General features: G+C 44.4%; 1 protein-coding gene across 1 annotated transcript; it reads left to right on the forward strand.

Moving 5' to 3' along the window:
- The first annotated feature begins 11,173 nt into the window (after positions 1 to 11,173).
- LOC134310645 (paraneoplastic antigen Ma1 homolog) lies at positions 11,174 to 12,289 on the forward strand. The gene has a single exon (XM_062992278.1). It carries the CDS (start codon positions 11,174 to 11,176, stop codon positions 12,287 to 12,289), a length of 1,116 nt encoding a protein of 371 aa, XP_062848348.1.
- Positions 12,290 to 12,525: the final 236 nt, after the last annotated feature.

The raw sequence follows: 12,525 nt of genomic DNA on the forward strand, positions 1-12,525 counted from the left end.
TATTTGTTTATTTTTACATAATTTGGGCTTCCAGCTCATAAAACCCACGAAAACAGGATTTCAAAAAATTAGAATACTGTGGAGAAATCAGCCCAAATTTTGCAGGGCATGAATGTTTTAAACTGAGTGTGACACACTAATCACCTACTAAACTCAAAGCACCTGCACAGGTTTCCCCAGGTGTCATTAAATTGCTTCAGTTTGGTTCAATTGTCTCAGTTCGGTTCAATATGGGGAAGACCATCATTGATACCCTCCATAGGATGGGTAAGCCACAAAAGTTCATAGCTAAGGAGGCTGGCTGTTCACAGAGTGCTGTGTCCAAGCATATCAATGGAAAGTCTAGTGGAAGGACAAAATGTGGCAGGAGAAGATGCACCAGCAAAAGAGATGACCGTGGGCTTCAGCGGATTATCAAAAAGAGAAAATTCAAGAATCTGGCAGAGATCCAGAAAGAGTGGAATGAGGCAGGAGTCACAGCTTCAAAAACCACCACATTCAGACGCATCCGGGAGATGGGCTACAACTGTCGGGTTCCTCGGGTCAAGCCACTTCTGAACCTGAGCCAACGTAGGAAGCGTCTCAACTGGCCCAAGGAGAAGAAGGGCTGGACCGTTGGCCAGTGGTCCAAGGTCCTCTTTTCCGATGAAAGTAAAGTGTGCCTTTCATTCGGGAATCAAGGTTTGGAGGAAGACGGGTGAGGAACAGAACCCAAACTGCTTGAGGTCCAGTGTGAAATATCCACAGTCAGTCATGATTTGGGGTGCAATGTCTGGTGCAGGTGTTGGTAAACTCTGCTTTCTTAAATCCAAGGTCACCGCAACAGTCTACCTGAATGTTTTAGAGTAGTAGTAGTAGTAGAGTAGTAGAGAGTAGTAGTAGAGTAGTTCATGATTCCTTCTGCTGAGGATCTGTATGGAGATGCAGATTTCATCTTCCAGCAGGACCTGGCCCCTGCCCATGCCGCCAGAAGCACCAAAGCTTGGTTTGATGCCCATGCCATCACAGTGCTTGACTGGCCAGCCAACTCGCTGGACCTAAACCCCATTGAGAATCTATGGGGTATTCTTAAGAGGAAAATGAGGGCCACCAGACCCAACAACAAAGAAGAGCTGACAGCAAGCATCAAGGAAATCTGGGCTTCCATAACTCCCAGACAATGCCACAGGCTGATTGCCTCAATGCCACGTCGCATCGAGGCAGTGATTAAAGCAAAGGGATTCCCAACCAAGTATTGAAGATTGACATATCGTTTTGAAAGTATCATATTTTGATTGATTTGATGTGATCTTAATTTCTTTTTTTTCTGCAAAAACTGAGAAGTAGTTTGGGCTGATTTCTCCACAGTATTCTGATTTTTTAAAATCCTGTTTTTGTGGGTTTTATGAGATGGAAGCCCAAATTATGTAAAAATAAACAAATAAATACTTGAGCCCTTGTGGGCCCTGAATCTATAATCTATGAAAGTTTAACTCTTAGAATGGAATTATGGAAATTAATCAACTTTTCCATGATATTCTAATTTTTTGGAATGGGTCTGTATATATTGAAAATACTCACTTGTCATAATACAAGGTTTTAATGTGATGGTACATTAACACACGCTTATCACCAATGCATTTCTGGTTAAACATTATGTCACCGATACAGAGAAACATATTAAAGGGTAACAAATAATATTTTACTTTAAATTCTAAGCTGAAATAATAACTGTACCAAATGGCTTGCTTTTAACATTACCAAATAACATTAGCAAGTCCTAGTTACTTACTTAGAACAAGATAATATTAAAAATAAATATTCAAAAATATCAGCAGCACTTATAAACAGTACAAAACATAGTGCATTGCAATAATATTGGCTTATGGCCTGATGCATTCGCACGTGCAACACGTGTTGGCCTGTTCACACTTACAGTATATATGCATAGATTATAAACTTCTGTTGGATTAATTTATACATCCACTTGAAAATATAATCACTCACAATTTACCCATGAAGTTTTATTACATTTCTCACCTGTAAACAAGGTGAAATAAATGAGACACGAGGAGTCACGTCTTGTCTTCACAAATGCCTCTCAAGTCTGAGAGACAGAGCGACAAACATCAGCAAATCATGACACTCCCCCTAATGGACATTCTTAGCCGCCACAGTTAAAACTGTCTTGAAAGAAGTTTATAATCCATACATACATAATCCAACAAACATCACATATAACAAATGTGACCACACTTTGTGGGTGTCACACCCTCCCTGACACAAAGAATGACCTCACTGAACAATACACACGTATATACAACTTTTCTTTTTCCACCTGGTCTTCACACCATGACCCTGTACTTCAATAGACAGATATACTACAAGGATACAATCCATATGTACATGGTGCATATGTATGCAGTGTGGGTGTAGTAACTAAAAATGATGGTACAACACAATCCCCTACATAGCCTGAAAGTATGTATGGCCTACTGTACACCCCCATAACACTGACACTCGGGTAACCCTGTATTGAAGGTTGGCCTAGTGTTTCATAGGTGAACAACTGTTTTGGTCTTCTCTCTCTAGTGGACCGCCTATTTTCAGTGCAAGTGTCAGTAGCTACTGGTGTGGATGGTCCTACCTCACTTTCCAGTTCTGTCTCACATTCACTCACTGTCTCTAGTTCAACTGGATCAGGTCCTGTCTCATTTCCCAACTGCTGAACTAAACTCTCATCCTTTTGTTGAAGTTCATCCTGCCTGTGTTCCCTTCCCGTATTCCCCTCACAGGTGGACCGTTCTTTTCTTTGAACTTGCCTCCTCTGAACTACGGTAGGTATTTCCTGGCACGGATCTCCCCTTCCTATCTCCTCCCTCACGGGTATTCTCAACCAATACCCTCCTGAGCCTGATTCTTCATCCGAGTCAGATGTGTCAGAAGCTAGACTTTGGTCCTTATCAACCAACCTACATGTTTGTCTCGGTTGCCCCGTGCGTAACAGTTTAGTAGGGCCTGGTGTTGTGAGAATGGGCAAGTCATTAACTAGCAGCAGCAAGTAACGATGCAAAGTTCTCGTTTTATGCCGATCACCTGTTTCCGGACTAACTACATAAACAGGATTATCAGCTACCTGTTCCTTCACCACATATATCATTCTTTCCCAGTATGACCTCAGTTTACCAGGACCTCCCCGCTCACCCAAGTTCCTTACAAGGACACGGTCTCCAGGTTGTAAGACTACACCTTTCATCTTTTGGACGTAATATGCTTTGCCCCTAGCACTAGATTGCTTACTGTTTTCCTCAGCAATTTTGTATGCGTCCACTTTTTGGCATATCCGGAAGGAGTGACTGTCTCTTCCTTTTCAATCAACCCGAACAGCAGGTCTACAGGTAGACGTGGATGGCGACCATAGAGTAAGAAGTAAGGGGAGTACCCGGTGGCCTCATGCCGGGTACAGTTGTATGCATGAACCACTTGTGACAAATGATCTCTCCAACGCTCTTTTTCTTTATCACCCAACGTCCGCAACATTTGTAATAGAGTTCGATTTAACCTCTCGACAGGATTACTTTGAGGATGGTACGGGGATGTTCTAGAATGGCCTACCCCAGCTAACCGTTGCAAGTTTCCAAAAAGTTCATTTTCGAACTCTCTGCCTTGGTCATGATGCAACTTACAAGGATAGCAAACCTAGGGATGAAATCACTGAAGATTCGTTCTGCTGCTGTTCGACCAGACTTGTTTTTTGTCGCATACGCTTGAGCGAATCTTGTGAAGTGATCTACCACCACTAAGATATATTCATACCCTCCACGGCTCTTCTCTAAGTGTAAGTAATCAATACACACAAGTTCAAGGGGTGAACTCGAGGTAACACTACCTAACGGAGCACGAACGTGAGTGGCTGGTTTCTTTTGTGTTATACACGGACACTGTTGTGTAACGTACGCCTCAACCTCTTTTTTCATGTATGGCCAATAGAATCTTTCTCTCACCAAATGGAGGACTCGTTCTGTACCAACATGAGCCATGTCATCATGGAGATGTTTCATCACAAGTTGCCTGTATTTTGTGGGAAGGACAAGCTGTCTCCGCACCTGGGTCTGTCTGTAAAGAAGACCATCTTCCAGATGCAATCTCTTCCACTCATACAAAAGCTTCCTTGCAGCCCCACTCATCGTCCTTCTTAAATCACTTGTGGGGGTTACTCCTGTTTCTTTCATCTTTATTATCGGTCCCAATGAGTCATCTTCCCTTTGTGCTTTCACTAGTTCGCCATGACCAATAGGTGGTACAGTCACCTGTAACGGTGGGTGGACATCTCCAGACGACATGTTAAGAGCAGCAATCCATGCCACATCCTTCTGCTCTGAAGCTCTACTCCCTTGCCAGGTTGCCTGCAGCACCTCAGGGGACAACTCCTCAGTGCATCCCTGTATATAGCTGTCAATATCAAGAGGAATGCGTGACAGTGTGTCCGCATCAATGTTCACTTTTCCAGGTCTATATTTCACCTCAAACCGGAAGTCTGCTAACTCTCCAACCCAGCAATGGCTAACTGCATTGAGTTTGCCAGTGCTCATTACATAAGTCAGAGAACTGTTATCTGTGTACACCGTGAAATGCGGAGCATAAAACAGATAGTCTCGAAACCTCTCACATATGGCCCATTTCAATGCCAAGAACTCAAGTTTGCCACTGTGAAGGTGATAGTTTTTCTCAGCGGGGGTTAATGTCCTGGACGCATATGCGATCACCCTCATTTTCCCACCCTGACGCTGGTACAAAATGGCCCCTAGACCTTCCTCTGAAGCATCAGTGTGCAGTGAAAAAGGTAGACTGAAGTCAGGATAGGCCAACACTGGAGGCATCACCAGCAGGCCGATGAGTTGTTCCAGTGTTGCTTTGTGCTCACTTGTCCATTCTACAGGGGTCCTAGAGGCTACCTGCGGACCTTTGGTCTTTCCCTTACCCAACTGGCCCTGCAAAGCCCCCGCCTTCCCTTGAAGCAACTGGTAAAGTGGTCTAGCTATTCGTGAGAAGTCTTGAATGTAAGACCGGTAATAGCTAAGGAACCCTAAAAGTTTTCTTACATCACCAACAGTTTGTGATGTCTTCTCCATCAAACAGAGCACAGCATCCAAGTCCCTGGGGTCTATCCTTACTCCTTCAGATGACACCAAACGACCTACATATCTGACCTCTCGCTGAAAGAGACTGCATTTCTCTGGCCTAAGCTTCACTCCATGGAGCTGAAGCGCTCTCAGAACTTTACGAACACTTTCCACATGTTCATCAAAAGACTTAGCATAGCAAAATACATCATCCAGGTATGGGATGCAACACCCCGCTGGAATGCTGCTGGCGCATTAGATAGCCCAAATGGGATTCGGACCCATTCATATAAGCCCCAAGGTGTAATGAAAGCAGTATAGTGCCTGGATCCCTCCGCAATAAATCCCTGATGATATGCTTTACCCTGGTCTAATATGCTAAACCATGTGTAACCACCAAGTGTGTTCATCAGATCCCCAATCCGAGGCAGTGGGTGTCGGTCGGGAATTGTCTTCTGGTTGAGAAGGCGGTAGTCCACACAAAGTCGAAGTGTTCCATCCTTTTTGCGGACGCACACAATTGGAGCAGAGTATGGAGATTTAGATTTACCTATCCACCCCCTTGCCAAAAGATCCTGGATGTACTCCTTGACTTCCTTAAACAATGGTTTGGGTATTGACGCATATGCCCGCTGCACCGGTATGCTGTCTTTCAGGTTGATAGACAGTTGTAGGCTTGTAATACAACCCACGTCACTGCTGTCTCTGGCAAAAGCAGCGGACTCTTCATACAACATTTGTCTGACCACATTTTATTGTCCTGCATCTAAATGACTCACATCCACTGATGGATGCCACAGCTGCGTCTGGGACAAATCCTCCATGGGTGTGGTTGTCACACTACTAACCCCCAGCTTGGATTCTTGCATTCCATATGAATTAGTTTGAATAATCCTGTCAATTGGTTGAACATTACCAATTACAGATTTCTGTGCTATCCTGATATCATGCTTTGTGAAATTGCTCACAGGAATCACTACGTGTGGGTCCTTCTGTTCCTGTATCTCTAAAAGTCCTTCCCATAAATCAAGCTGGTCTAGTTGTACATTATTTTTGTTTGGTTCAAATAGCACTAAGGATCCAGATGCATAACTGCTTGACGGACCCTGCACTTCGCCCACACCATCTGCCCTGCAGGGACAATTAAGTCTCGCTGGCCCACCCTCAGGTTTTCATGTAGCATGATAAGCTTTGAAGTTTGTACAAAATTCACCAAATTCCTGACACTGCTACTGGGGATTGATACAGCTTCACTGAGTATTTGAACTAGTGTGGGTACCAACTGCTCTGACTGCCCATGAATCAATTCTTCTACTACGTTGAACCCCAACAACGGCCTCTTGAGTGGTAAACGGCTCACTAAGAAAGGAACGTTGATGAATAGACCAGTGTTTTCCACATTCTGAAAATTAACAGTAATAACCAGCCAGTCTTCAAATGGAATGGGCTCCCCATTCACAGCATAGACTTCCAACTGCCCACCACTCTCAAGGAGTTCTGCAATTGGTCGTATGTCGGCACTGGGTAGGTATTTATCTTTCCAATCCAGACTGATGATGCTGACTTGGGCCGCAGTATCTAACAAAGCAGACACCATTATTCCATTGAGGTTGCACTGTATTGTGGCTCTTCTTCCAATCAGCTTCACCACAGGTTTATTCTTACTGCTGTTAGAAATTCAGCAAAACAGGAGCCAGGAGACGTCCGGGTCTTCAGGAGTAGTTTATTGACACATACAGACGTATGGGCACAGCTTGGAAGACCGACAGAAAATCTAACTAGGCATATTCTGGGGAGACTTTATATACACTAGATATGAGGGGAGGATTCACAAGGAAGATAAAGAGGGGTGATCAGGGAGGGGGGGTACTGGAAGGGTGTTGGTTTTATGGTGGGTAATACAGGATGGGGCGATCAGGGAGGGGGGTACTGGAAAGGGTGTTGGTTTTATTGTGGGTAATACAGGAGACAAGGATCAAGGGTGAACAAAAGGGCTTTGGGCTTTATGACAATTAGGTGTGGGTAGACAGGATTGGGTGTGTGTGTAGGATTCAGGGAGTGGGGGTAATATGAAAGGATCAAACAGGAGGGTTCATTTCAATATGACGAGACAGGATTTAGGGGGTTTGTAGGAGACGAGAAAGGAAGTGAGGGGTGAACTATTTTCTCATACTGCCTGTGAGTTCAACTGTGGATGAAGAACACAAGGTGCTTTGATTACGCTTCCCTTTTTGTTTAGGGATGGTTTCCACTGAATCCATCTGACCATTAGACCTCTCATTGCCCTGTGTGTTGCGTTCTGGGGCCTTTAACTGGGTAATCTGGGACTCGCTTGGTCCGATCATTGGTGGTCCCCTTCCAATGACCGGCTTCAGTTTCCCTGATGCTCAGTTTTCTTGAGACAACCGATGGCTCTGTGCCCCTCCTCACCACAGGTAAAGCAGTGGCTACAGCGCAATATACCCTGCTCCACACATTTCGTACAACCATGTGTTTTCTCCCTTTTGGTCACAGAGGGTTTACTAGTGTGGCACTGGCAGGCGTGTTCTGTTTTAACCTGTTTTGACTTCCATACAGAGTCAACAGCACTGGCAAGAGAATCTATTCTTGCGGTTAACTCAGCCAATGCGTCTTTCTCACTGTTGCCCTTTAGATCGCCTTGACAGGTAGTGTCCTGTTTTTGAGTATTGGACCCGAGCTGAGCACTATTAGCTGTGGTTGGTTTAGAGCGGGACATTCCCCCTAGCCTGCGTTGCCTCTCACTCTCATCAATAGTTATCTTTGTGACCAGTCTCAAAATAGCTTCATCAGTCACTGTCCTGTCTGACAAGAGTGGTTTTAACTCTCTACGGAGGTCGTTACATTTAAGGCTCAATCCCTGATGCACCGTGTGTAAGAAAACACCTTGGATGGTTTCAGAGCTATATCGTATGTCTGTACTAACCTGTTTGGATGCAAAAAGAACTTTCTGTTTCAACCCTATTACTCTATAGAGGAACTGTTGTGGTGTCTCTGACTCACTCTGTTTCGCACACATTAGTTCTTGGAGTATTTCAGTGCTACCCTTTTCTCCCAGATGTGACTGTAGGAACCCCCTCAGCTCTGCTACTGTCATATCCTCTTTATTAATTAACATATCCTTATATAGCCCCCTTAAAAATGTTTGTTCATTGATGTTTTGTTTGTGTTAATGAGAGTTCTAATTTATTTCAGTCTAAATGTATTCCAAATGATTCGGTGTGTTACTGAGTTGATTCTTTTATTTCAAAATGATTCGTTGGCTTTGTTTTTTCTGAACGTGTAAGGGGGCGTGGCATCGGCTGAGGTAAACAGAAGGAGAGCGGGAGAACAGGAGAGAGCGGGAAAAGAGAGAGAAAGATAGAAAGTTCGAGATTGATGAGGTACCGCATTTTATGCGAGATAACGAGATTAATCGTGAGTAAATATCTAAACCGTCTTTTACGAGAAGCTCCGCTGAAGGGTTGTCGGAGAGAGAGCCCGAGGAGTAGCGAAAGTCGTTTAAAAGCTAGCGTAGTAGGCTAACGCAGGCTACTGTATACTGGTTATCCTCCTGAGTGCGGTAGCATCGTAGGTTAACACAGGCTACAAAAGTGCACCATAACTCCGAATAAGTAGGAAGAGTAGGTTGTCTAACCCAGTCAGCTACTGATATTCTTCTGAAGTTTATGTGTTTCTACGCTCTCGAACGAGTTAAAGACGGATGTCCCAGGTAGCGACTGGAGCGACCAGAAAGCCCCAGTTTCCCCTGGCTACGTGGGATAGTCGAGGTCCGAGTTGCCTGACAGAGAGAGAGAGAGTGTAAGAGCCAAAGGCTGAGCCATCACCGCCGAGGTATTGTGTTTTTTGTTGTTTGGTTGCTCTTCGGAGTGAAGGGGCCAGTTTAAGTTTTAAGGGCCACAACGTACACGAGCCACGCTTCAGGCCTGCAACGAGGGAGGGTTACGGGCTACAATATTAGTCACTGACTTTACCTCAGTCCTGTCAGGTGTGTGTGTGTGCGTGAGTGTGTGTGGGCTCAATTTATTTTATTTGTAAGTTTTGTATTCTTTGTCACAATACATTTACAGTGTATCACAAAAGTGAGTACACCCCTCACATTTCTGCAAATATTTTATTATATCTTTTCATGGGACAACACTATAGACATGAAACTTGGATATAACTTAGAGTAGTCAGTGTACAGCTTGTATAGCAGTGTAGATTTACTGTCTTCTGAAAATAACTCAACACACAGCCATTAATGTCTAAATGGCTGGCAACATATGTGAGTACACCCCACAGTGAACATGTCCAAATTGTGCCCAAAGTGTCAATATTTTGTGTGACCACCATTATTATCCAGCACTGCCTTAACCCTCCTGGGCATGGAATTCACCAGAGCTGCACAGGTTGCTACTGGAATCCTCTTCCACTCCTCCATGATGACATCACGGAGCTGGTGGATGTTAGACACCTTGAACTCCTCCACCTTCCACTTGAGGATGCGCCACAGGTGCTCAATTGGGTTTAGTCCATCACCTTTACCTTCAGCTTCCTCAGCAAGGCAGTTGTCATCTTGGAGGTTGTGTTTGGGGTCGTTATCCTGTTGGAAAACTGCCATGAGGCCCAGTTTTCGAAGGGAGGGGATCATGCTCTGTTTCAGAATGTCACAGTACATGTTGGAATTCATGTTTCCCTCAATGAACTGCAGCTCCCCAGTGCCAGCAACACTCATGCAGCCCAAGACCATGATGCTACCACCACCATGCTTGACTGTAGGCAAGATACAGTTGTCTTGGTACTTCTCACCAGGGCGCCGCCACACATGCTGGACACCATCTGAGCCAAACAAGTTTATCTTGGTCTCGTCAGACCACAGGGCATTCCAGTAATCCATGTTCTTGGACTGCTTGTCTTCAGCAAACTGTTTGCGGGCTTTCTTGTGCGTCAGCTTCCTTCTGGGATGACGACCATGCAGACCGAGTTGATGCAGTGTGCGGCGTATGGTCTGAGCACTGACAGGCTGACCTCCCACGTCTTCAACCTCTGCAGCAATGCTGGCAGCACTCATGTGTCTATTTTTTAAAGCCAACCTCTGGATATGACGCCGAACACGTGGACTCAACTTCTTTGGTCGACCCTGGCGAAGCCTGTTCCGAGTGGAACCTGTCCTGGAAAACCGCTGTATGACCTTGGCCACCATGCTGTAGCTCAGTTTCAGGGTGTTAGCAATCTTCTTATAGCCCAGGCCATCTTTGTGGAGAGCAACAATTCTATTTCTCACATCCTCAGAGAGTTCTTTGCCATGAGGTGCCATGTTGAATATCCAGTGGCCAGTATGAGAGAATTGTACCCAAAACACCAAATTTAACAGCCCTGCTCCCCATTTACACCTGGGACCTTGACACATGACACCAGGGAGGGACAACGACACATTTGGGCACAATTTGGACATGTTCATTGTGGGGTGTACTCACTTATGTTGCCAGCTATTTAGACATTAATGGCTGTGTGTTGAGTTATTTTCAGAAGACAGTAAATCTACACTGCTATACAAGCTGTACACTGACTACTCTAAGTTATATCCAAGTTTCATGTCTATAGTGTTGTCCCATGAAAAGATATAATGAAATATTTGCAGAAATGTGAGGGGTGTACTCACTTTTGTGATACACTGTATGTCTATATAAATTCATGTGTTTATGATTTCTCTTGTATTTATATATATTATATGATAATATCTATTTAATATATCAATAGTGTTTAAATGATTAATGTGGAGTGCATAGCATAGGTAGTGTAGTATCCCGAGTCTTTAGGAATAATTTATCATTAATTATCATATAATAAACTTACAAACCCATCAAATAATTTAAAGTAACCCAGGGCCTTCGCACAGATAAACGTATCATTTCCAGCTGTGACATGGAGGGTATGGCGAAGGCGCTACACAAAATGGAGGCACCGCTGGGATGAGGTTTGGTTAAAAGTGTAGTGATAAATTAATTGCTTAGTTATTCAGTAGTGAGTTAGTCTAATAAAAAAAACAAAAAAAACACAGGGTAGTAAAAATGATAGATTTTAAAACGTACTCTAGTTGTCAGGACACACTGGTGGATTGGTGTAGGGGGGAAGGTTTAGAAGTACAGCATGCTATTCTCTTGGTAGGGGTCCCAGAGGATCTTGCCATCGGTCAAATTGAGGAGGTTATGCATTCGGTGCGTTGCTGGGGCCGAGTGCGGGTAAGGGGCCGGTCATTTAATAAGGAGACACAAAGTTTAATGGTACTTTGTGAATGCAGAGAGGTCATTGATATTGATCGTGTACCACCAAAGGTAATTCCACCAGACGGGTTTGAGCCTTGGATAGTGGTATGTGCTATGGCAATGGCCAAAGCTCCTGATGATTTTACCCAGAAACTAAATAAACTGCTCCAAGATGAGGGTAGAACCCTGGAAGACCTCCAGTGTTTGTACAAACCTGTTAGTTCACAACAGGACACATCTGACCCTGCTCTACATAAGCTGACTGAATTGTTGAATCAGACTAGAGGTATCCAGATTGAGGGGCACAGTTTTCGCAGGCTGAGAACATTCTCAGGGATTGTTCCCACACTTCTAAGGGAGGAAACATTAGATCTTTGGTTAGAACACGCTTATATGATGATAGAAGAAAGTAAATGTTCTGAGCGAGAAAAGCGGAGGCGGATAATGGAAAGTTTAAAGGGTCCCGCACTTGAAATAGTAAAGGCTGTGAAGTGTAGTAACCCCACTGCCAGCCCTGACGATTATCTCAATGCCCTTAATAGTGCGTTTGGTACTACTGAGTCTGGGGAGGACCTATATTTCGCCTTTAGACTTTTGCAACAAAGTCCAGGTGAAAAGTTGTCTGACTTTCTAAGGCGTTTAGAACAAGCTCTGACTAAAGTAGTAAAAAAGGGGGGTCTTCCAGCCACAGGTAGGGACAGAGCCCGTGTTGACCAGCTTTTGAGAGGGGCAGTGAATTCAGATCTAATGCTAGTACAACTTAGACTACGTGAGCGAAGACAGAGCCCACCCAGTTTTTTAGACTTACTTAGTGAGATATGCATTGAGGAAGACAATCTCGGCAGAAAGTTAATGCCACAGTGCATCAGGTACAGGCTAGGGGAAAGGTTGAGACTAAGGACCCAGAGGTTCAATGTTTGAAAGCTGAACTAAGAGTTAAAGTCCAGGTTTGCTGAAATAGCCAAAACTGACATTTCACAAACACCTGACGAACCCGAGCCAGGCCTAATGGTGCACCGTGTATTAAGGGATCCTAGTCCAAGAGGTTGCAAAACAAGGTGGATGGGATGGAGGATAAAAGTGCTCAAACCCCTGCCTCATCACTTCAGGTGGCCACATCGGAATATGTCACGCTAAACCCCAAGAGCCATGCAATG

The sequence above is a fragment of the Trichomycterus rosablanca genome, chromosome 3, assembly GCF_030014385.1.
Source record: "Trichomycterus rosablanca isolate fTriRos1 chromosome 3, fTriRos1.hap1, whole genome shotgun sequence".
Taxonomy (NCBI): Eukaryota; Metazoa; Chordata; class Actinopteri; order Siluriformes; family Trichomycteridae; genus Trichomycterus; species Trichomycterus rosablanca.